The sequence below is a fragment of the Cuculus canorus genome, chromosome 2 (assembly GCF_017976375.1).
Source record: "Cuculus canorus isolate bCucCan1 chromosome 2, bCucCan1.pri, whole genome shotgun sequence".
Taxonomy (NCBI): domain Eukaryota; kingdom Metazoa; phylum Chordata; class Aves; order Cuculiformes; family Cuculidae; genus Cuculus; species Cuculus canorus.
In genome coordinates, this window is record NC_071402.1 from 24,672,713 (window position 1) to 24,698,785 (window position 26,073).

At 39.9% G+C, this 26,073-nt stretch overlaps 1 protein-coding gene across 1 annotated transcript in view; it reads right to left on the reverse strand.

Annotated features, from left to right (window-relative positions):
* The window catches only part of MTDH (metadherin), a 34,596-nt gene extending 29,999 nt beyond the window's left edge, over positions 1 to 4,597 (reverse strand). The window contains exon 1 of the mRNA XM_054058581.1: positions 4,009 to 4,597. Within this exon, the coding sequence (XP_053914556.1) occupies positions 4,009 to 4,383 (375 nt within the window). The 5' untranslated portion in view covers positions 4,384 to 4,597. The remainder of the gene's footprint in view (positions 1 to 4,008) is intronic.
* Between the last annotated feature and the right edge of the window lie 21,476 nt (positions 4,598 to 26,073).

Here is a 26,073-nt window from a genome sequence, read left to right on the forward strand (position 1 = left end):
CTATGCAGCCATTTAAAGTAATAAGCTAATTCATATCCATTAAGAACCCTCTGTTAAAATTCATCCACGTGACTGTTTATAATGTTGTCTGATCATCTGATCACGTAAACAACCACCATTACAAATATGTTTAAAAACCTTGTACTTTGATGTATTTATCCCTGAACATAGCCCTGAATTATCATAAGACTCCTTTTCAGTGGAAGCTTTCCACATTTTCTGCCCACAGATGAATCATACAATTTTAACCAAAATTCATGTGGCCATTTTGGGGTATATCAAACATAGTAACAGAAGCAGGAAAGAAAAAAAGCTTTACTATAGTAGTCAGAAATGTTTCTTTTAAAAGAAAACTACAGCCAAAAAGGACTACGTTTAAAACTGTATGGTAATATATGAAACTTCCACTGACAATATAAATTGATTCGAATCGCGGATTGTATTATTTGCCATATTTTTTCCTCATCTTAAAAGCTAGCGCAAAAATGCAACAAGACAGAAATAGTGCTGTCAATAACACTACTCATTTTCGAACATTTCTTGCCTGCTGAACTTAAACCCACAATATTTAAATAAACGTTTTGCACATACATTTATTTGAGGACTTTAAGACTTAATTCAAAAGGAGAGTAAATGTTTTGCTGAGACTGTTAAAAAGAAAACTATTGTTCTTTAAATATGGTACAGTGCAATGGATAACTCAGTTTCATACTTCAAATGGCAGTAATGAAATTGGTATCATTTGAGTCTTACATGGCTGTATTAACCAAAGTTCTTAGTTGCACGTTATAAATATTCTCCTATGTAGAATATCTTTGGCCAATGACAAAAAAAAAAAGTCTGTAAAGAGTCTGTAACCAATATTGTATTCTGTGAGCTTCTCTTAAGAAGGAAGCTAAGCAATTTTCTCTTTGAGCACTGGAGAATCCTATAGCCCTATTTCTCATGCAATCTGACAATTAACACACACAAAACCAACATGTGTGTATCAGCTGAAAGGTCCTTATATAGTCTATTTCTAAGTACAGTAAGCATAAAACAGTCATAGCCTGAAAAGTTCTTTCAAGCCAACAAAATAGGAAACTTTCATCAAATGAATGCAAATGCTTTTAGGAAAGCATGTAGCATTTACTGTTCAGGTGTACTTCAAACAACAGGAAGTATACGGTCAATCTGGTATTTTCTGAATCTACAAATAGATGGCGTGAATTGCTTTCTAAAGCTGTAGCAGAGCACAGAAGATTGTCACTCACAAGTTCCAACAGTGTTTTGCAGATTGTGCAGAAATCATGTAAGAACAGTTTTACTTTTTTCTGCTGAAGGTTTAAAACGTAGAAAAGAGGCACACAGTAATTATTCAGAAGGGAAAGGAATTAAAATTAAAGCTGAAGAGATTTTTTGAAAGAAAAGAAAAAAATTCTTAACAGGGGCCAAAGAACTCTGTGACAAGAGATAAAGAGCTCTGCCCCTGCCAGGAGCTTAAAAAAAAAAAAAAAAGAAAAAAAATAGAGAAAGGGGCTTCAGTTTTACTGCATAGAACCTGAAGTAAGGATACCATGATACTGCCTTGCTCCAAGCAGCCAGAGAAAGCCAGAACTGGTTCTGTAAATTATAGTACCTATACGGTAACTGAATAAAGTCACATGCAAGAAACAAAGCAACAATGCTCTTCCTCAGAAAGGGTACAGTGCAGAGCATTTCTGATCCTGACTGATGAGTTACGCATCACCTGCCATATGATGAGCTCAGTAATTCTGTATTAAAGTAACCCTACAGCTTTTAATTAGACATCTGTAGTGTGCTCATTAATGATACAGACCAGTTGCTCTAAGCTTTCTGGAACGCCCGCAATTGAAATCTAGACCCTGGCACAGCAAACCCTGTAGTAAATCTACTGGTAATAGGCTTACTCTTTTCCCTTCACAGACCTCAGTACCAGCATCACAGCATACAAAAACGCAAGACAAAAATGACTAGGCAGCAATCAGAATTTTTGTTGCACCTGTAAGTTTTCAATGTTACTTCGAGCATTTTTCATGTAAAATTTGGAAAATATTGGGACGTGCTAATACCTGTCTCTATGAACTTATCTCAGAAAATGAGCATGAGCAGGCTTATTAAACTTTGCCACTGGTATACACTTATTTACAGTACAGTTAATGATTCAGTTTGTGCATTTTCTTCTTGGAAGTGGTTGAGGTCTTATTTTCTTTCACCTCTGCACAGAAATAACAAATAAAAACTACTATAAAAATAACTGCTAAAATCGTAACAATACAGGATGACATCTTGACAGCTGAAAAACCATTGTACTCTTCTGATTATGAAAATACTTGCTCTTACATAGCCTTAACATTATTTTATGCCCAAGTAAACCAAGTTTGAAACAGTACAAATATTTATATTCACTAAATGTGCCAGTTAAGTTTATATAAAAATTAATACAAAGTTTGCTTTTATGAAGCCCTGCACTACAGAGCATTGTCAAATTAACAGTGTATCTACCTCTTTCCTCTATCTTCTGTTGAGGTATTTTTTAATGTCTTCAATGATGACTTGCAAGAGTTTATGCTTCATTTTTATACTACAGTTAAAGAAAATAAATCAAGAAAAATCTATGTTATATCTAAGATCAGTATTTGTCTTGAAGCAGACATAACAGATCTACTAAATCTTGAAGGATCTGCTGTTCAAGATGGCAAAAAAAAAAAAAGTGCATCTTTCACGTGCTTTCTCCAAAATGGAGACCTAGCTAGACTGGAAAAATTCTGAATCACTATGCTTCCTCTTCTCGGTGGATAGCATTCAGTCTCTTGCAACTTACAGAATTAACTTCAGCAGTTTACTGCTCAAAGACAGGTTGGTAGCATAAACAGACCTTTTTTTGTTTTAAGATAGTCTAGCTTCAATTCCTTATAAAAAACCCACCAACTTCAAGTCTTAATACTGCTACAGACTCAAAAGGAAGGTACAAACACATTTTCTTTCCTTCTTCTGGTCATTAGGTAAACGATTCAGACTTCATAGACCCAGATATAATTAAAAGATACAGTTGTAACAGGAAGGGGACATCTGCTGCACTTTTATACCTATAACCCATATGTACATAAACAGGATTACAAACATAGTCGTAATATAAAAGCTATAGAAGCGACCCCTTCAACCCCCAAAACTATGATAAATTGAAGCTTTAGAAGGACATTTGCCAATTTCTGCATTCTACTAATCTCCTCATTCAGCGCATGCATACTGTCAAAGATTGAAGGTTCCCTCATCACATACTGAGGACTTAAAAAAAAAAAAAAAAAAAAGACAGGAATGATCTGTTTTCAAGGGGCTGCTAAAACACAATTTCCTTATTAAAGGAGACGATCCTTACTGTAACCACTAAATCACACATATTCCTACCGAGGCAAGCTCACCACAAGGCTGACACTAGCATGTTCAGTCGAAAAGACACAACACAAAGCCGTACTCAAGTTTGAATCATCGCAGCATTAACGGGGCTTACAAAGCTGCTTCCTACGTCTTATATTTGCCTGGACCGCAACCCCTAGTTTGAAACTTTAAGCCATGCTAAGGTCTCCACTGCAAGCACTCGATGAAACGTAGTAAAACCATTTTCATCTCATTCTCGTTTCCATTCAAACGGCTTTTAAGGGAGAAAATGAAACGAGATTCTCTCTCGTGATTTACAGCCTGATCTAGTGGGATGTCCCTGCCCGTGGCAGGGGGCTGGGACTGGATGATCTTTAAGGTCCCTTCCAACGCAAAGTACTCTATGATCCTATGATTTGGGACTACGTTTCCGAGCGTGCCCGCGGCTCCTCCAGGTTTTCAGAGCAACCGAGAAACCCGCAAGCCAGGACCGAGCTCGGGAGGAGACAGCGGGGATGTCACCCGGCCTCCGGGGATGCGGGGAGCTCGGCGGCCTCCGAGCAGAGGGCCCGGGGGCCGCGTCAACGCGGACGAGCCTTTCCCCGTTCCCACCCTCGCGGCCACTCTCACCCGCGCCGCTTTCTCCGGCAGCTTCTTCTTGTTTCGCTTCTTCTGCTCGTCGCCCTTCAGGTGCGGCTGCCCGGGCCCCGCCGCCCGGCCCTGGGCCCCGCCGGCCGCCGCGCCGGCCGCCTCCTCGCCTTTCCTCTCCTTCTTACGGAGGCCGCTCCCGCAGGCCGCGGCCAGCAGCAGCGCCAGCAGCGCCAGCCCCAGCGCGGCCGGAGCCGCCAGCGCCAGCCAGGTGGGCAGGCCGTGCGGGTCGAGGCCCAGCTCGAGGCCCATCTCGGCGCGCAGCAGGCCGAGCCCTCCGGACAGCGCGTCCCGCACCCGCTCCGCCGCCTCCTCGGCCCGCCGGGCCGCCGCCTCCTGCCAGCTCCACGCAGCCATCGCGGAGCCGCCAACGGGCGGGGGCGAGGGAAGCGCTCAAGCCGAGCGCATCGCGGCCTGGGGCGCCCCGGGGTCTCCTCCTCTTCCTCCCCGCCTCGAAGGCGACGTCACCGCCCCGACAGCCACGCGCGCGCGGGCCGCAGCACCGCCGCCACCGCCGCCGCGCGCGCGGGGCGGAGCTCCGTGCGCCGCCGCGCCACGACCCCACCGTGCCGCGACCCCTTCGCACCGCCCCGCGGCCGGCACCGCCCTGGATAGGGCGGTGCCGGCCGCGAGGCGGTGCGGAGGGGGCGGTGCGCGGAGCGAGAGCGACGTGGCAGGCAGCGAGCGGGGAGGGGGTTGTCGGGCTCCTCCCAGCCCCGCAGGGACGTGGGCGCGTCGCCACGGTGATGGGCGCTGCCTGAATTGGGCGTCGTGTTCTGCCCGTTCGTGGGCGCTGTCACGCGGTACCAATAAACCGCGTCCCGAAGCGCCACGTCTACACGGATTTTAAGAACGCCTGCAAAGATGAGGGCTCCACTGCTTCCCTGGGCAGCAGGGCTGGGATTCTGCCCCTCTGTTGCTCTCTTGGGAGACCTCAACTGGAGCATCGGGTCCAGTTGGGGAATCCTCAGCATAAGAAGGAGATGGAGCTGTTGGAACGGGTCCAGAGGAGGGCTACAAAGATGATCAGAGGGCTGGGGCACCTCCCATCCCGAGGACAGGCTGAGAGGGTTGGGGTTGTTCAGCCTGGAGAAGAGAAGGCTCCAAAGTGACTATAGCGACCTTCCAGTACCAGGAGGGGCTACAAGAAAGCCGTAGAGGGGCTGTTTACAAAGGCTGGTGGAGATAGGATGTGGGGCAGTGGGTATAAACTGGAAAGGAGCAGATTTAGACTAGAAATGAGGAGGAATTTCTTCACCTTGAGAGTGATGGGGCTCTGGCACAGGTTGCCCAGGGAAGTCGTGGCTCCCTATCCCTGGAGGTGTTCAAGGCCAGGTTGGATGGGGCCTTGGGCAGCCTGGTCTGTTGGGAGGTGTCCCTGCCTATGGCAGGGGGGTTGGAACTGGATGATCTTTAAGGTCCTTTCCAACCCAAACTATTCTATGATTCTATGACAGCCTGTTCCAATGCATGACCACTCTTTCAGTAAAGAATTTTTTTGTAATAGCCAATCCAGGTGCGTGCTCCTTCCTGTCACGCTTCAAAGGGCGGCATCAGGGCCTCTCAGACGCTGTATATTCTGCAGAAAAGGCATTTGTGAATGTTGCAAAATAAATTAAAAAAAAATGTGCATTTAGTTAAACACACTGGACAAGGTAATATAAGAACACATATTTTTTAAGATTGTATTTTCTAAGTTCTTAACTCTCAGATGCTCGCTTGATATATCAAATTAAATAGTGAGCTTTATGAGAAATACAGCTGTGCACATCACAGTGGGAGTTGTTTTGTCATTTCTAACTCCATATCTGTGTTTCTCCACGTACTTTAAAACTGACCCTTAGAAAAATTTGACCCCAAATGTATGTCTTGATTTTCAGAAATGCAGTCTCCCAACATCCAGAGTTCCTGCAGAATCCTGCTGCCAGAACCTCAGGGCTGGCATTGAGTAGTGGCTTACAGTGACTATAGCCTTCTGCAGCAGTGCATTGCTGGAAAGTAATGCTGTGTCCCATTCTTTCCATTTGCAATTCTACTTATAAATAAATGTTCCTCTCTCATAGACTGCTAGAAAAGTATCGGTGTTTAGTTGAAAACTAATTAGTGTTGAAAACTGCATAGATAATTGAAATTTTAAACTTGGCAAAATAAAATTTCTTTGTTTAAGCAGCACAGTGATAGCTTATACTTTTTAACATGTACTCGTATCTTTCCTTTATTTTGTGAAGTCATACCTTTCACATATGACTATTTATGTTTTTACTATTTCAAAGTTTTTTAGTGGAGCACTCCTACATTGCTTTTACCTTTCTGGGTTTTTTTTATGATACCGCCAGGCACTGAATTCCTGCTTTTCTAATTGACTTCAGTTGGAATGAAAAATTTTGCTGGAAGAAGTAGTAGTAATAGTCTCAGGCAGAGCATTTTACTGGTAGGCATTTATATACTTTTTAGATTTTTTTTTTTATTCAAAGACATAATACTTTTTTTCATAAGCCTTTTATGCTTTAGCATAGACTGTTCACATTTATTGGAAAATATTAAGTATCATTGTACTGGTTCTTGTACAACTCAGCCACCTTAACATGTCAAATAAATTATTCTATCAGTAATTTCTTTAAGATGTCGCCCTGTGTAGACAGAGGTGACAAAACAGTAATCATGTAGATTTAATTCAAAATACATTGTCTGAAAAAATATGCCTAACAAATTTGAAAGCATCATTCAGCCACAGCGGGTGTAATTTTAAACCCCAGCTCACAGAACAATGGGTATTGTTAATTTTAAAGAAAAGACTGCAAGAACCTGATGGGATCGATTCCACAAGTGACCGAGTTTAAGACCCGCCGAAGGTTTTGAAATACAGCCCCGTGGCGCCACCGAGCGGCAGCATCTCGAGGAAACAGATTTATGGGGAAAAGAAGGAAAGGTCGCAGATCCTCACTTGAAAAAAGCCACTTTCAGTTTGCTTAGGCTAGTGAAACAAATTAATTTGAAATTAATAAATATACATATATTTTCAGCTAAGGAGAAACAGCTATAAATAGGCATAAAATTTGTAACAAATTGAAATAGTTTGAAGAAAGTTTGTCTGGCTCATTGAAAATGACAGGAACATACATACTGCTCTGACAGTACTTATCAAATAAAGCAAATGTTCTATTTCATATGTATTTCAATACTACTATTAGTATAATATTAATCTTAAAATATCTTGATAGATTTGAGGAAAGTTACTCCAAGGACTCTTTCTGGCAGTGCTGAGTATAAAACGTCTTTCTCATGACACGTTCTCAGGATTCACAGCATAAGGTAGAATGATGCATTACAAAAGAGAAAATAATAACAAATTTAATTATTTAATTTAATACTAAAGCAGATACTCATTATTTATCCTGAAGGAGAGAACATCAATAAAAAGTCCCCAATCCAACAATCACCATCTTTGACAATGTTAACAAATACCCAAGAAAGGGATAAGTAGTCTGCAGGCAGAACTTTCCTTGAGAAATAACTCATCTGGCTCATGGCTGCGTGCCTTGGGCTAAGGCTCAGCCCAGGCTGAGGATTGGGGTTAGAGTTAAGGATTGGATTTGGAGCAGTAGAGTTATCACACCTAGAGGTGCACTTGGAGTGGAGCTACAAAGGAGTGCCAAAGGCATTCTCTTCCCAGAACGTGATCATCTTCACTGTGGCTTGGGGATTCAGGTTACTCTCAGTTGATGTTAGGTCTTAGAGTTGTGGCTACAGTTATGACAGGGAACAGACAAAGTTTGGATCTCCATTTGGAGTGGGGCAGGAAAGGGGCTGCAAAAACAATTGTCTTCTGGAAGATTTCTCAACTGATTGATGGTTAGGGACCTTGGGCTAAGTCTCATCTCAGGTTTTGTTTAGGGTTGTGGGAAGAGAGAAAGTCTAGAGCTCCAGTTGGACTGAGGTTAGAAGGGGACTGCCAAAGGAAGTAGCAAGGGACAAACAGAATTGTCCTCTGAGGGCACATTCACCTGCCGTGGGTGAGGATGTTGGGCTAGGATTCAGCTAATACCTTGATTTGGATTAAGGGTTAGAAGAGACACAAAGAGTGGGAGCTCCAGTTTAGTGGAGCTGCCCAAAGGAAGAGTGAAGTGTCAAAAGGATTCTCTCCTGAGATCTTTCCCATCTGGGTGGTGGCTGTGATATTGTGCTGAGCTTCAGTTGACATGAGGACATATTTATCTGAGTCATGGCTATGATATTTTGGTCTCAAGTCTCATCCAACACAGTGTCTGGGATGTTTGGGTCTAAGTCTCTACCAACACATAGGTTTAGGGTTGGAAGAGAGACAAAGCACAGAACTTCATATGGAAGGAGGCTTGAAAGGGCCTGCTGAAGGAGGGTGTAGGTTGCAAAAAATATTTCCCCCTGAGAACTTGTTCATTTGGGCTATGGCTGGGGGACCTAGCCTAACTCTCGGTGACCTCCTGTTCTCAGAGTGGTGAATGATTTCAGCAAGACTTTGAGCAATTTCAGTTTTTCTCATGCAGTGCTTCAGGAAGGATTTCTTTACTGCCTAAGGGGAGAGGAAGAGGACAGTTCAGTTAGAAGAATGACTAATCTGTGTCCTGCTTTGGCCTTGGAAGTTCACCTTATTTTTCCTGTTGACACGATCAACTTCTTGAGCTGACACAGAATCCTAAGTCAAAATTCACTGTTAGGGACCATTATGTTCTTCAAAGTCTTCATTAATTTTACATCAGTTTTCATTATAGTTCACAATCTTCTGCATAACTGTTTCATTCACATGTAGAAGTATTCTGACAAAAATCATAAACTTAATTCCCTGTATGAGGGATAAGTGTGTTCTCATTAAGCCTTTGACATAAATAGTGTTTAGTCATTAAAGCTAAATTGTTGTTATGACTGATAGAGCTCTTGATTGTCTTGGAAGGTGAAGAACACTTTGGCAGACTCTTCACATTCAAATTTCTATCAATCCTAAGCACTGAGAAAAATAAATATGCAAAGACTTGCTGCCCAGCTGGGAGAAAAAAACTCTTAGAATTAATGAAAAGCAAACACTGAATTATAAGCTTGTTAGCTCGTATCACTAGTTATATGTAATTGTTTTCTGTTTTTTTTTTCAAGTGTACATTAAGTATCTCCTGTAACAGGCCTTCTAACATTTATCTTTGAGAATTTTCATGGCTTTATTTTATAGGCAAGACAGTTTTCCTAATACAGCATTTTAATCAAGAAGTGATTACTGTTCATACAGATGGTACCCTGAATCACCATGTGATTCATTTATTAGCAATATTATTGTGGAATCCAAGTGTGCTGGCTTATTTGTGCATTGAGCCTTTGGTGCTGCCATCTATGTAGCTGAGTCTCCTGCATCAATACATGAGCTAATTTGTGACAGAAAGAGCAGGAACATCAGTGTAGTTGTATTCAACCTCTTTTAGTTGTTACTCTGTGTTCTACTCTAAACAATTTTCTTATAGGCTTGGGCTGGTTTCTGTCATTCTGACCTAGAGGGAATATTCCAAAATGCCAAATGTTACCAGAGAACTCCAATTCCAGGAAATGACAATCATGGAGGGAAATACCTCCTTTTCAGTGTGCTTTTCATGCAGTACACCTGCTAGGCTCCCACAGGAAGCCTAAACTGGTCCTGTTCTCCTTATGGCTCTGATAGCAAGGTGCTGTGAAGCCTAAGCACCCTTGACTGTGAGGCCTGACACAGAGAAGGCTTATGCTGGGCAGCTGTAGTCTTGGAAACCCAAACCCTTGCCTGAGCTAGATGATGCCACATTTGTTTTAGTCCTTTTTCTAGCAGATAGAAAACTGTATAGACCTGTGGGAAGTGAAAAAACCACAAGAATCGGTCATGGAACTATGACTGAGACACAGAACGTATGTGAATTCAGTCCACGCTATCAGTGCTAAATCTGGTATTTCCTAACCTTGGGTACTTGATTTATCATTCTTAGTTATTCTTAATGTAAGAATTCAGATACCAATTAGACTTTTTAGAAAATAAAATAGGAAAAAAATATCTTCCCGATTTTAAAATCTACTTCATATTCAAATGATTTCTATGCAGATTGAAAACAGCAGCCTCATGTAATACTCATTGACACCTGGGTTTTTGAAAGATCACACTGTCTATACTGTGTGTGTCTATAGTGTTGAATAAAATAGTTACAGGGCTCGTTTCGGTTCCTGGTCCTGGAGTGGCACACGCTGCCTCACACCCACACTGCTTAAGGATCTCCTGTAGTCTATGGGCTGTTCCGTACTGAACAGGCTGTGCCTCTAGGCTTCATTTGGGTACCATGTGATGTTCCCATGACCCTAAGAGACAACCACTACATTTTTTAATTTTTTCTATAAGTCGAACTGTCTGAAATGATGGGAGGGCTGTGTCTCAGTTTGCCAGAGTGAGGTTTTATAGCATGAAATTGAGGAGCGTATACTTTGCTGTGTGCCATAAAGATCTGAGAAAATGTTTCAACACATGAAGACTGTGTGGGTCAAAGGCAAACCTTGTCAATGATGCTCTCAGTAAATGATCCTGAGCCAGGTGCCTGAATTTGGATCGGAAAGTTATTTGGACTGGTCCAAAACAAACTCAGGATGCAAACTAATGGTTAAGGCCTGTGGATGCTCAGCATATTCAAATTTACTTTTGGTCCTTTTTTATTTATATGAGTGAACCTATGTAGAATGTCTAACATAGGTACTGAAAAAATCTGTTTGCTTTTGAAAATTTCCTCCTAGATATTAGCCAAGCTCATCCTAGGCTGTAATAGATGGCCTTTAAAAGTCTCTCTCAACCCAAACTATTCTATGAATTATATGATTCCAACCTGATAGTTTAAAGTAGAGTGTGAAAGACCACCTAGTTTTCTATGAAGTTTTGTGTTTCAACTTCCAGACCAATGCTTTTTGGTAATCATGCTGTTGTTACTTAATCATTCTGTGTATGGTTTTGATCTAAACTGTAGCACTACTATGCAAAACATTCACATTTAAAATTACAGAATAAATTCGATTTATTTTTATTGAAGGACCCATCTGTTCTCATCCCCTGCACAAAGCGGGGCTAACTTTGAACGAGGTGCTCAGCCTTGTCCCGTCAGGTTTTGAAAGTTTCTGAGAATGGAGATTTTTCAGGGTCTCTAATTTCATTTCAGTGCTTAGCAATACTCTTATGAAAACTGTTATCTTTATATCTAACTGTAATTTCCTGCGATGTGGCTTGCAGCCATTGCATTTTGTATTTTTGCTGTGCTCATCTGAGAAGAGTCTGGCTCTGTTTTCTCTATAACTCTTCTTTAGATAGCTAAAGACAGCAATTAACTTCCTCTTAGTTTTCTCTTTTCCAGGCTAACCAAAAGCAACTCCCCTTCTATGTCACGTGATCCAGCCTTCTAAGAAAATACACTTGTAAAGCCTGAAAATGAGTATGTAAATAAAAAAAAGCTGGGAAGTAAACTCATTTTGGGGCTGAAAGCTAAATCAGAACAATGGGGACAATGCAAAAATTCCTTTCTGAAAAAGCAGAAACAATTCTGGCCAATTAAAATGTGAAACATCTTTTTTTTCCTGTTTCATTTAGAGTTAGTCTTTTGCTTAGTCTTTTTCTTATTTTAATTTAGACTATTTTTAAAATGAGAAAATGTTCTTTAGAAACTAGAATGGAACTAGATGATCTTTAAGGTCCCTTCTAATCCCAACCATTATATGAAACAAAAATTTATATTTTAAAGCTTTTGGCACTTCTGAACAGAAATGTTTTATTGCAAAGAATTTAAACTGTTCCAACCTATATGGATTTTCCACCCTGTCTTCTAGCTAAAACAGCTAGTCAGCAGTTTGACTAAAATTCGTGAGCATTTCTCTTTAGTTCCATTTTACATATTCACTGTTAATTGATTTTTATATATGTTAAACTTAAGAAGCATTTTTTAGCTTCCAAAAGATAAGCAGACCTAAGTGTTGCATTAAAAAAAATGTAGACATAGTTAATTTAGGTGCTTAATTCCAAATATTTTTCAAAGCCTGTTCGTGAACAAGTATGATGCAAACACCCAAATTTCTGAGCAACATCCCAGCTTTTTAGCTGCAGTTGTATTGTCTCCGTGCTATCAGCACGTCTTACTGTCCTGTGGCCTTTGACTTTAAGAAAATTCTGCGTGCCCCTTTGTTTTCCTTTTTTCCATTTTATTTGCAAAGTCCATTTGAAGTAAAATAAAAAAAAAAATAATAAAAGCAGGCCTCGAACCTAAATACTATCTTCTACAATACTTAGATTTATCGCATGTAATTTATGGAGAATTTTCAACAATTGCTGATCCATTTTTACTGTGTCTAAAATAGACATTCTCTTTTCTGTATTAAAATAGCACTTTTAAATCCTCTCAAGAAGTGTGTGATATTCTTTGAGGAATTGTACTGAACAGTAATAAGAAAATATTGTCAGGATATCAATAGTCTGTGTGCATTAGGGAAGAAATAACAGATGCTTAAGAACCTTTACAAGTCAATGGACTCCTATTAAAATCCAAGGTGATACAATTATGCAGATGCCAAATTGCCTCCAAGAGTTACATGCAATTCCTAATGCTGATGTCTGGATAATCTTTTAAAGTATTTCTATTTATGGTGACCATTTTTGCTATAGTTTTCTGGGACAAATCCTTCTGAAATACTGCATTTCTTGTAGTAGCATTCAAACTAAAGGAGATTCAAACAGGAGATTTTTAAAGAGGCCAATACCTGGCTCATTTATTCAACAGAGCACAAATGACATACTGTGTGTTCCAGAGTTAATGCTAGGCGTTTATCCCTTCTTGTTGCCCCTGTTTCTTTTACTACCACTTCTGCAACCACATCTATTTGTCGTCTGACTTACCTTCCTCCTAGCCCTTCCTGTTGAGCCTGTCACGTCAGAGTGTGCCTGCGCTCTAGCTCTTTCCTAATTCCATAGTCCCTGTAACTCATTCTCCGATCTTTTTTGTTTGACATTAAAACATATGCAACTATAATATATAACATAGCTGAACAAGAAACAATAAATGAAATGCAGTGTATTCTAGAAGTTAGCCTTTCCTCCAGTTACTCAGTGAGTGCATTGCGTCTTGCTTTTATTCTGTCTGTGTTATACTGCAAACTGCTCAAGGCGAGACAATGTCTTTTCTGATACATCAGTGTTATTTTTTTTGTGGAGTTGGGGGCACAGGGGTGTTCCACTTATGGTGTGCCTTTGGGCACTGCTGCAACATTGATTTAGTTACCGTTATAAGGACCCAAATACCTGAATGGATCAATCTGGCTGGGAAAAGTATGAAAGAGACTCCATCTGCTACATGTGCTAGAGAAGAAAAACATCCTGAAATAAATAAAGAGAATTTGGCTTACTGTACTCTACTTTTGGCTCTTCCTTAGAGAATTTGTATCTGTCTTAGCTGCTAGAGAGGACTTGGCACATTTCCAGCCTGGTTAAATTGTCTGTTTAGGCTGATAACTTTTCAAACCTCAAAAAAATTACAACAGAAATCAAATCATCTTTTGGAACTATCTTCTCCTAAAGAAAGGGAGGAGTAAAATAGTTTAATTCTTCAAAAGAGGAAAAGATGCTATGGTGCTGGAGAAGGGCAGATCAGGAGAATGAAGCATCGCTAGAGACTTACAGTGTTGGGAATTTGTCTGGGATGACTTAATAAGAAACCTTCCATCTGGTCCCCTGTACTCCCTTCATTATCATCAGCCATGGTAGCAACTGCTTGCAGTCTGTTAGGGTACAAGAAAAAAGTTAGAGTTGCATTAGTATTAATAATGACACTAAAAATGGCTTATTTCCTGGTATTATCAGGATTTCTAGTTACTTATGTGACATTTTAACAAGAAGTCAGGGACTAGGAACACATTAGAGAAAGGGATTTCCAAACTTGCACTCATTTAATGAATTTTGTTTGCTGTAAGACCATTAACAGCTTTATCCAGTGCTGAAACGTGATGCATATCACCTAGAGAGCTTTGTGTTGTGGTGTCAAGTGAAAAAAAAAAAATAACAGGCAAGCAGCAGCTGGAGAAAAATGCTGAGATAGAAGTGTTGGACAAGTGTGGTTCTCCATGCCTTCCTTGCCTTAATCCTCAAAGCCAGAAGCCACCAAAAGGAGTAGCAGGGTTTCACACTGCTTTCTGGCTTCTGAGGAGCATGACAGTCATGCTTGTTCTTTTACTCAATACTAACAACTCAGACTGCTGAAAACATATAGTCTTTTCCATTCGGTTTGTCTTTAGATAAAATTCATGTTAGACTCACAGATCTTGAACGTTAGGTATTGCTCAAAAGTGTTTGCAGGTGCAAAGTGAAAAAGGAACAAAAAGTGGGCTTATGATTTAACTGCTTAAGTGATCCTTGGATCATCCAAGTTCTTCACCTGCTTATTGTTTGTATTGTGCAGTGAGTTCACTTGAGGAACCCACTGAGATGTGTAGTGTACAAACAGAACAAAAAGACGATTCCTATCCCTGAGACCTTACTTTCAATAAATCTTGGTAGGTATTTCCTATCCTCCCTACTTTGTTCAAAAATATTTCTTGAATATATAATTTTTGGTTGTGTTGTACTTGGTCACAAGCACATCATGCAGACAGCTTGAATCTTGTGCACATCCAGTCAGTCCTCTACACGGATTTCTCTCTTTCAGAAATGTTTACAATGCCCTTGCCCCTTTTGTACCTCTCTTCCAACTTTGGCACTTCTGCAGCTTTGGAAATTTGCTCTTATGATAACAAGTGGGAGGAGTTTAAAACAAAGAGAAATTGCTCAGAAATGAAGGAGTTGAAATGCTTCTTAGTGGAGAGATGTGAAGTCTTGCCAAAACCATGAAATCATGTCAAGAAGAAAACTGTCATAAATGATCCCACTGACCTCAATATGGGTCTTTGTATGGGCACGTGCCTGTGAATTTAAGCTCAAACATCCAGAAACTGGGTTACAGAGAGCCCCAGCAAGTTCCAAGTGAGTCTCAAAAGAAGTTTTTTTTAGCTCTGCTTCAATGGTTCCAGCTTAAAGGAGGAGGAAGGAATTTTGTGCGTGGTGAATAAAAAGACATCAGCCCACACGTTTGAAGTGTATTTACATGATTTGGACTCTGTCTTGCTGACACCAGCCTAGGAGAGTGAAATAATTTTCTGATCCTAAACCAAAACAATATTATTTTCAAGATGATGTTTTTTTTCTTTCCAATTTTGTTCCTTCTGACACTAATTAGCTGCAGCACATAACACAGAGCAGCTATTGCACAGCAGAGTTTTTCTCTGGGCACTAGACAGCAATACCACAGGAGTCTCTTTGCACTCACATGAACCCAAGACAGGAATGCACAAAGGTGGACTGAGAAAGATGAAAGCAAATAGTTTAGAATGTAGAGGAGGTTGAAAAAACTCTGGTTTTGACGACTCAGGAGAGGTTTGGTGCCTGGGAACCTTTGCTATGGGAGAGCCATGGAAGCCTTTAAGTACACATATCACTCACTTAGTTTAAAAGACTTCCCTGTCTGTCTCTGAATAACACGGGTTGTTCTTTCATATTTGTTTTAAATCCAGTCTAGAGACTAAAGATCAGTTGTGGAAGCTTTAGTAAGCCCCATCATTTGGGGATGCCCAGTATACAGTCCATGTGTACATAGTCCACTGAGACTTATGTCCCATATTGCTCAAGGAAATAAATGATGCCTGGGAGTACTCAGTCTGACAGACTTCTCGAACTAGTATTAATCTTTGATCCAATTAAATCCCAGACCTTTGCCCACCCTATTTCCTTGACTGGCCCTGTTTGCATTCCTCAGCTCACATTTCCATGCTTGCCTTACCCATACTGTTTTTTCTCCCCTAACTCCTCAGCTAGTCTTTCTTTAACTTCCCCATTCACAATGGTTTCCAATCTCCTCCTTTATAGTTGTCACATGATCTCATACAACAGCAACAACTTCCTATTCCAGTATCTTTTCCTAGACATTTCCCACCATTTCCACCATATCTGATCACTAATTAAATCCATCTTCCTTTCGTACCTCCTTCCTACCGATTTATTTGTTCACTCAGACTCCTCTAAACCCTCATGTCAATCCCCTCTCAAACTAGATCCTAACCTATTGATCTTAGCCTTTTCTCTCCTCTCAAATATTTTCATCCCACTACTCTCAGCACCTTGACAGCTCATTCCAGACTTTCTTTCTCATGCTGCAGCTTGTAAGACACACCACCCACACTTACTAGAGGATTCCTGTCCTGAGCAAGTTCCATTTTCTATTTCCCATACCACCATGACACAGTATTGTGACTGTTAAAAGTGGATCATTGCTTTCAGATCACACATGGAGACTTCTAGCAACGACAACAGCTCAGAGCCAGAAATGTGGGGAAAGTCATGCGCAGCCTGAGGCTGGAGCCTACGCGAGTGAAGGGACTCTGGAAGAGTTTCATTCAAAACTGGTGTCTGTACTGAAAACATGTGTTATACACAGGTGCCAAGGTCTATAACGTGGCCAAACTTTGGTAAAATTTCATGGGGATAGCAAGAAGTCCGTCTTTGATAAATAGGCCACCCAGCTTGCAAATGGCAAGTCCCCGTACCCAAGCATGAATGTACTAAAACTATTCAGAGTAAAGCCTGCCAGAATTTTTTTAACATGGTCAAAACAATGTATTTTTTTTCTTAGTTGAGTTTTCAGAAACAGCTGAAAGCTTTCGACTGAAGTGTTCTAAAAAATTGTCTGGAGGCAAACATTCAGCATGGAAAATTCCAGACCAAGCAATTCATGTGTGGCAAAATTATATGCAGGTCTGTGGTTTTGGACGTGATAGATAATTGTCATAATAACACTACTAGTCTGACTACAATGCACAAGTGTATTAACTGAATCAGGTAGAATACTACTGCTCACAAAAAAGCAGAAAAGGTAGTATCCAATTTCTTTTAGCTCAGGGCTGGTTATAACATTTCACTCCATTCATTCACATCATGGAAATAAGAATTTGAAGCCTAATGGAATACTTTCAAAGGCATTACAAAGCATAGCCAAAAACCAGTGTTCTTTCAAAACCCCAAAGATATTTAATGTGAAAATCTATCTGTATGTGGCATATATGCTTGTAACAGTAGTGATCTGTATCAATAATACCATTACAGGAACACTAGGCTTGATTCCCTTTTAAAAATGTTTTTAGCATCAAGGTTAATTTAGATGCTTTACTTCTCATGTAAAATAAGGAGAGAAGGATGAGACTCTTTTCTGTTAGAATCTGCAGTATTGCTGTGCTATGTTTCTGGCAAAGAATTGCAGAGTGGATAGAGGAAGACTGTTCTGTAAAAATGCTGTGAATACAAAAATGTTTTTAGTGGGGTTTACAAGCTAAAATGAGAGCAGCGTGGGATACTCTACAGAGAAGTGGATTAGGACTTAGATCAAGTCTCTAGTCCTCTTCCATTAGGTAACTCTGTAAATCATTTCTCTTCTGTGACTTGTTTGTCCACTGGTAAACAGCATGCGAAGCTCTTATTATGTTGCAGATTAAGTTTCAATCTCTCAGCCTCTTCTAGAATGCTGTTAGTTCAGTTTTGCTACATTTGACCACCTAACCAAACAAGGCCAGCATCATCAGTGCGAAAAAATATACTTCCAGCAGATGGCAGATACTGCTTATCCAATGTAATCCTGTCATTCTTCTCAGTAAGGCCACAGTGTGGCCTGGAACATCAGTAAATGCAGGGCATAAAGCTTGAATAACCAATCCTCAAGATACAAGCGTTTAAAAAAGACCTTGGGTATCATAATTAAAGTTTGCCTTATTTCTTATGTACTTAGTTAGTATATAATTTCTAGATGTAATGTATAGTTAGTATATAATTCCCAGCAGTATATAATTCCCATTATGCTGTATTTAGTAAATTATTTTAAAAAAAATATTTAAGTGAAGTAATGATGTGATCTAGTTGTTAAAAAATAAGGGAAACTGTTCTCATTTGCGAATCTATTTATAGCACCTAAGTACTAATATTCCCTGTTACTGAGTCACATGGATTTCCACCAATAATGTGAATTGATGGGTTAGAATTCTTTGAAATTGTCGGTTGGACATTTTATAACAAGAGTGATTCATACAGGTCTGGACAGTGTACGGGAGATTTAAAGACCAGATGTACCTTACAGTTGAAATTGTCTTGAAATCTTGAAATTGTCTCTATTTTTACTGCCATTCAACCCACTGTACTTATTAGTTCCCTTTATCCTTTATATAAATCCACATAGTCAGAGAAGATATAGTAAAGTTCACCTCATGGTGTAAGAAGCATAAAATACACTAGCTGACACTGAGCTCTAATTTCACTGCTATGTGCTTCATTCTATTATTTGTCTACTGCTTAAGAGAAATGTTCCAACGAGGGAAAGAAAAGGCAAAGGAATTAGCAGGAAATAGCTTGATATTTGTAAAAAGTCACAATTCAGTGACCTCTTTTGCAGACCCTGAATTATTTTCCAGAGCTGAGCTGTGGTATGAAAGACCATCTTCTATACGAATTATATCAAATTTGCTTTCCATACTAGTTTTTCTTTGGCACATTCTGAATCAAAGCTTCCAAGCTCCTATGTGAGAGACATTATAGCATCTAAGCTTTTATTCATTAGCCCTTCAGCTGCGAATACCAAAACTATTCTTCCTTGGTACCCTAAAAATGGTAAGCAAAAAAACCTAATGAGTTTTGTAACTTTTTTTGCCTAGGAGCTGAGTTTCTTTTCTTCTAGCTGTCTGGGTTCTTTTGATTATGTGGTACTCTAGAAGGTCATTTCTTTCCAGTATTTTATTTTAACTTTACTTCTTTTCCTGTTTCTGATCTTTTCTTCAGTGAAACACTCTTTAGAGAATGATCAGCTTTCAGCTTCATAACTAACCAGCATAAGTATGTCCAGAAGAAAATGTAATGCTTTCCGAAGTTTAACTTTCAAGCTAGCGTGAAACACAGCATGATCTGTTTTTAGTAGCACCTACATCAGTATGTAACATTGGACTGTTAGACTTCAAACATGAATAAGAAGAATTTAGTATTTAGAATTTAGTATTTCTAAATTATCTGTGCAGTCAGATGGGAGACCTAAATAGCAGTGAATGTAGTATAGGTCTTCTTGCAGTTTCTTGTATGATGCAATTATTTCTATCAAGAATAGGAAGCATATGACACTTGGTCATAGATAGGTGTCTCAGGAGCATGTGTATTTATTTGCAAAATATTATAATTCATTCTTCTAAACATACTCTGCTGCTATGCCATTGGCCTGATAAGGATCAGAAGATTTGCTCGGGTTTCAGTATGGTTTGTTAAGAGGTAATTGTTGTGTGCTCTTTCCCTTTCATGTATCTGGAAGGAGAGAAAGACGAAAGGAGATAAAAAGATAAACCCTGCCTAATTAAATGCTTCTGCATACATTTTCTTCTGTCCTGTTCATTCTTGTAGGCTCAGGGAGGCTAAAACATAAATGTTTTTATGCACCAGGTAAAACAACTGTCCTCTCCTTAGGATCTTAGCCTTAGGAGATGTATTTTTTCTTTCTTCTTGAATAAAAACACATAAGCCAGATGTGACATAAGTAGTGATGTAAGTAGCACATGTATAGTTTTACCTCTATGCATCTGTATGGACCAAAGCATGCAGGAATATAGCAGGGAAATAGCAATAAGTAAGAGGAACTACTGAGGTTTAAATGTGATTTAGGCTGCTGGCAACTTAATTCTGTGGGATTATAATCAGCATTACTTTATGTAAAGTTTTTTATAAAATTAAGTTGGAATTTGGTCATATCTTGGACAATTTATTTAGGCATGGATCTCCAAGATCCTATATCACCACATTGTTGACACTCAATGTACAGCATTTTCCAGGTTGAGTGTAAATGGAAGCAAGGAAGGGAGGAGAATGGACAGTCTGAACCCTCTTATGACTGAACACATAGTATGAAGAGCGTAATTTGAAATCAGTTGAGTGCTTGCAGGAAGGATGCTACTCTTCATAGAATACCTGAGGGTGCACTGAAGCAAAGGACTTTGATGTCAGACACCGACATTCCCTTTCATTGGGAACTGCTGTGGAGATAGGTACCTCAAAACTTTAATCATCTATCTCTATCAGCAACTCATTGTCTCACAGTACTGAGGATAATAGCATTTTCTTAATTAATAGGGCTGTGAGTATACCTGTGAAGCACACAGACTTCATAGTGTGGGAGGTTATTTAACAAACATAGATGGGTACTTCTCATTCATTATGATGGGTTTTATTATAAATCAAAATAGAACGATTGGAACCAAACTGTGTGAATGAAGTTGTACTACAACTGCTATTATTGAAATAAATGCTTAGATCAGTCATAAATATAAAAGCAGGACATGAAAACAGATTTGTAAAATTTATAGAGTATCACTGAATGTAAATTTTCTGTGAAAGCACTTCATAACTGAGTTTCTTGTAACACTGCTCTTCCTTCAGCCATCCACTCGACTGTGGCTGCCTATTTGCTATGTCCTCCTTTAAGGTGGCTCTTTATCTTTTCTGACTTGATTTGAAAGAAACTTCTCTTTTACACTGTCGTTGTAGGAGGATCTCAGATATGAAACCTATGGGACAGCTGGGAATGATACAAATGTGCAGAATCATGGAACCACATGAAATGCTACTTCTCTTCAAGCAGTGTTTCCCAGATTTTCCATACCTTTATAAAGTGTTTCTTCTTAATGTTTAATTTTGTTTGAATCTTTAAGGCTCTACCTGATTTAGTTACTATATAAATATTCTCTCTTACTAATTTAATACTCTTCCTTTCTGACTTTCCATTTGGTCTTCTCCCAGATTGGGATGTAAGCCTCATAGGGCAGGGGCAGCATCTAGCTGTGTTTCTTCAGGGTCTGTAACAACCAGAATAACACATTTCTGTAGCTGTGTGTACATGACTGAAGGCTTCTTAGTATCTGGACCCAAAACATTTACCCCTGGTGAGCTGTTACAGCCATCATGCTTTCTCTCTGCAAAAACATAACAAATAGTGATCTCGGAACTCTGTGTAGTGAAGAGAGACATCCTTCTGAAGAATCTTGGGTCACAAGCACAACAGCAACATTACTCATCTTATGGTACCACTCAGCTTATCACAGCGTGAAAATGCTTGTCTAATGACCCCACATGTCCATTTTTGGTCTTGAACCTTTGTAAACATGGCTTTCATCTTCACTTGACCCATCGAAGCTCTGTGTTTTGTTAACAGCAGAAAATCCTGACACTGTTGCTGGGAAGTCTTTCCTGATGCTGACAGATTATCTGGGAGAGAACTATGGCCTCTTCCTATTTCCATATCCATCTGCATCTTGGAAACTGAGATGTTTCCTTCTACTGACTGAAAAGCACAAATGGCGGAGGGAGAAAGACTGGTAGCAAGAACTAACAAAACACGCAAAAGAGCTGAGCGGCTGCCCAGCACCCAGAAATCTATGCCCCCATGGCATACTGATGAAAGTTTCTGGTGTGGTCAACACTCCAGGGCTTCCAGTGTAGGAGGAGCTGCTGGTGGAAATGAGTTACTGTCCATCGCCTTTCAGTTTTGTATAGTTGTCTCTAGATTGGATCTAATCCTCCAGGCCTGATACCCTCAGCTCTGTTTACATTACTGGGGAAATAGACAGAACTGCATTTGGTATTCAGAATTTTTTTTAAATTAAGTTGCCCAGTTGGCCACAAATCTTCATGTCCATACTATTACTGCCTCATCTTCTTAACCTATTGATGATACTTATTCTTTCAATTATTTCCAGGATCCTTCCACAACAACTTGTGCATCATTTATCATCTTCTTGTCCCTTTCTATCTTTCTCTTTCTCCATCTCAATACTCCAGCTTCTCCTAATGTAATTCAGATCAAAGTAATAAAATTAAGATATTTGTTTTTACGTAAACACTAATCTAATCTTTTCTTGCATTAGTGCATGAAAAACTGTAATACTGTAAACTGTTAAACCTTTTAAAATACTTCAATGTTTAACATTGAATCTACCTTCATTTAAACTTGGTATATATTTAGGGGGAAGGAAATGTGTTCTGATACGTGGCATTCAGAATATAAACAAAGAGAAGCCAAAATCAGTAGGACTAGCACAAACCACATTACAGTCTAAAGCAACTCTACTTTCTACTCCATTTTGTAAACTCTGCCTTTTCTATCTTTTGTCTTGTTTCTAGATTCACTTTTTTGATCTGCAAGCACTTATACTTTTCATATTTTTCCACATGGAAGACATTCCGTAGGATCCTATGATCTTAAATGCACTACGATTGCTCTGTATTTAAGAGGCCCTGATCCTTTGAGATGGTACACACACATACTTCGCACTGGGTATTGTAAGAGGTCACCATGATCTGTGAGAAGTACAAACTTTTACAGGATCATGGCCCTAATATTTAAGAGCTTCAGAACAGAGCGTATGTGCTCCATTTGTTTTGAAAATGCTATGGTGTCGTGCAGCTAAATAGACATGATCTGTGATAGTGCTCATAGCATTGCTATTCATGAAGTAATCACAGTCATGTTTTCCTTATAAAACTATATTTAACCAATACTCTTTAATTATGCCATAATTTCTGGTTATGTTTTGAAAATCTTACCCCACATAAGAAGCGTTCAGTGCCTCTTGCTCATTTCTTACAAAGTGGCAGTGAATTCGAGCAACAGTCTACAGTGTAGAACCGATATCTAGAAAGTATCAGAAAGCCCAGTTCTACCTACATAAACATGTTGCTACATGAAAGCCTTGGTTGTCTTTGTTCTGCAAGTTATGAGCTCATACGTCAACATGGGAAAACAGATGTTTAGATGAAAAAAAATAACAAAAAGGCAGAATGGGGAACATATCCAAGTTTCTTTGGCTTTTGTTCAGGTGTTCCATGGACTGAGCTAATGGGGATCATGTGGAGTGGCCGATTATCATCGGAGTCAGATGATATTTTTGTAGCTGTGAAAAAGTAAAGAAACAATTTTACTCTATGCACAGATCTTTGATTCTTTGATACTTCTAGGCTTAGTTAAAATAGCCTTTTGCTGTTTATTTACAAAAGGGGTGGAAGTTAATTGACAGAGTGCGCTTATTCTTCTGTGTAAGAAAAAAATTGTATCATGACGTCATTAGTAGATGAACATCAGATGAACATTCTGTTCTTGTCTGTAACTATCAACATGAAAGACCTGACTGTCTTGGGCTTGCTCCTCAGGTAGTCATCTGTGCAAAATGACAGCACTTTTTGAACATCTTAGTACAGACATAAGATTCTGCTCACTGTGCAAAGCTCTGGAAAATAATTTTCTATATTGTCCACTCGTTAATACCTTCTAAGCCCAGTTCATATTTCACCTTCACTGAAGTGCTGCCTGTTCTTTTGCTTCAAAAGCTTTGTCTCCAGTTCTTTTTTGCCTTCATTTCCTCCTTCTGCTGTTATGAGCTGGCTGGCTACTTCATGGCCTATGATGTGATTTGCCATATCTCTGGCTAGGCAACTTTTATTGGGATGCTATTTTCTTCTTCTTGAGAACTATTTTTGTGTCCTATTAGTTGCCTCATGCTGCTCTCTTGCAGGATGATTCACATACTTGTTTTGCTGACTGGAGTATAAAATGCCCCACCTGTCCCAATTGGTTTGATACTAAATATTATTTTTCTTCTCTTGCTCTCAGCTTCAAAGAGTAAATAGGACTTCCTATCATAGGGAATAATTTTATTAAGACTGTGGGATCCTATTTTTTAAGTTGCCACAGAATCTTGGATTGTGGTCCTCCTCCACCTCTCTCAAACAACCACTTTGAGATGTTACTTAAGGGCACAAGGTTCCATGGAACATTCGGCTAGAAAATTATATTGAAGCAATCAGTTGTTTCACAGTCTTTAGACTGGAGATTTTCATGCAGCAAACTTTGTTGAACTTTAAACACAGGAATCTGCAGCCTATGACAGACTATTGAGTGCCTGTGCTACCTGCAATTTTATGCAGAGGAATGGCTTAGGTATATCCTTGGGCAGCCTGATCTAGTGGGATGTCCCTGCCTATGGCAGGGGGGTTGGAACTAGATCATCTTTAAGGTCCCTTCCAACTCTAACTACTCTATGATTCTATGGTTCTATGATATTCATGAGAAGTAATTAGAGAATAATCTGATCTAAGGCCTCTCCTGCTGGACTGGTTGCCAAAAGATGTTTTTATAGCATTACTTTAACATTCCTTCATTTTATTAATTTCATTATTAAGTAATTTTTACCCAAGACAATTCATACTGACCTTAAAATGAGATGGAAACAAATGGTGCCAGAAGTGGAAGTCAACAAGGGAAGAATGATACATGGCTGACATCCGTTTATCCAGAGAAACAAGATTAAGGGCTAGGTTTTCAGCTGTGTTAAGGCAGTGCTTGGCTCAGCTGGGAGGGTGGAGGAGCATAGCTGTGAGCTGTCTTGCCTGTTCCTGTTCCTGAGAAAAAAAGATTCCCAGATGAGCTGGAAGTTAACAACTATTGGACCAGCCTTGCACCTCTGACACCGTCGTGCTGCTTCCTTGGCCTCTGGGGATCACGCTGTCCTGCTCAAATTGGTTTCAGAGAAGGAGTGAAGTGTCCCTCCATTTCTTAGCAGAAGTTTGCAGGTTTTTCCTTCTCTTGTTCCTCTGTCTATTGGACTAACTGGGATAACTTGCTAGTCTGCTGAAATTTCTAACTTTTAGTTCGTGGTTTGTGTCCCCAGGTCAAAAGCATCCCTTCTCCTTTTGCTACCACCTCCTGACCCCAGCTGGCTCCAGCTCCTGGCAGTTGTCAATGTCAGGATGGTATTGTCTCCACAGGACCTGGAGCAGAAGGTTGGAAGCCAGCAAAGACGTACTTGGTTTAAAATGAGTGTAATATCTGTAGGTTACTACCTACATCCAAAATGTCTTCAGGTACATCTCCACATGTTTCTTAGTTTCTCTGACTGCCCAAATCTTCGTGGGGAGGTTTGCTGCGGCCAGTATTCAACTGGTTTTAAACTCAGTACTCGTTTTCTTGAGCATTTGGTGCTTGCCAGTCAGTATTCATGACAAATAGCCCAATGTCACCACCCACAGAGCAGCCAAAGCCACATTTGGACAGGTAGCAGCATTAGAAACCTAGCCAGTAATTGTTAGTGTGGACAATATTGGAATGTATGCTGGGGGGAAGTTTCCTTTTGGTTCTATCCCAGAATGTAGTTGCCTCAGGGCCTCAGGAATGGCAGAACTATTAGAGGCTAAAACTGCAAGAAGTCTCTGCTTCAACTTCTTTACCAATCTTCAGATCCTCCCTCTCCAGAGTAGAATTGTACAATTTCTGCTACTCCTAGAGACTCTGGCCACAGTATGATGTGGGTTGTGTTTTAACCTAAATGATAAACTACTAAAAGCTGGTTTTAATAAAGGAATTAGAGAGAATGAGACTGCTGACAGACTACTCGATGAACCCTCTCAAGTTCCTTCTACAATATTGTTTTGATTCCAGTTTCTCATTTGCAGCATTTGCTTGTTGTATACATAAATTATTTCTGCAACAGCTGGAGTTATCCAGTGAGCCACACACAATCCAACTGTAAATTCCAGAGCTCTGTTGTCAAGAAGACCATTGTCTTGGATAGAAACCCCAGTGATGTCAGAGATTTAATGTGTCAAAGCAGGAACAGCACACAGATATAAAACTGGAAGAACTTGGGATCTGTTAAGTAATACCACCAAAGCAGCCAGCCCTGCACAGGAAAGTGAAACAGTCAATGGGTTACCTGCTATTGGCACTACATTATTTGCACTGGGATTACACATCACCTATGAGTATAAAGAGTTTGTTAATCCAAAACTAGGCATCTTGTCCTTCACAGATGGAGAAGTTCTTTAAAGAACATATGAGAAAGCACAAGATTTTTTCTTTTTCTCCTTGTTAGGGAAGTTGTTTTCCTTCCAGCCTTTTG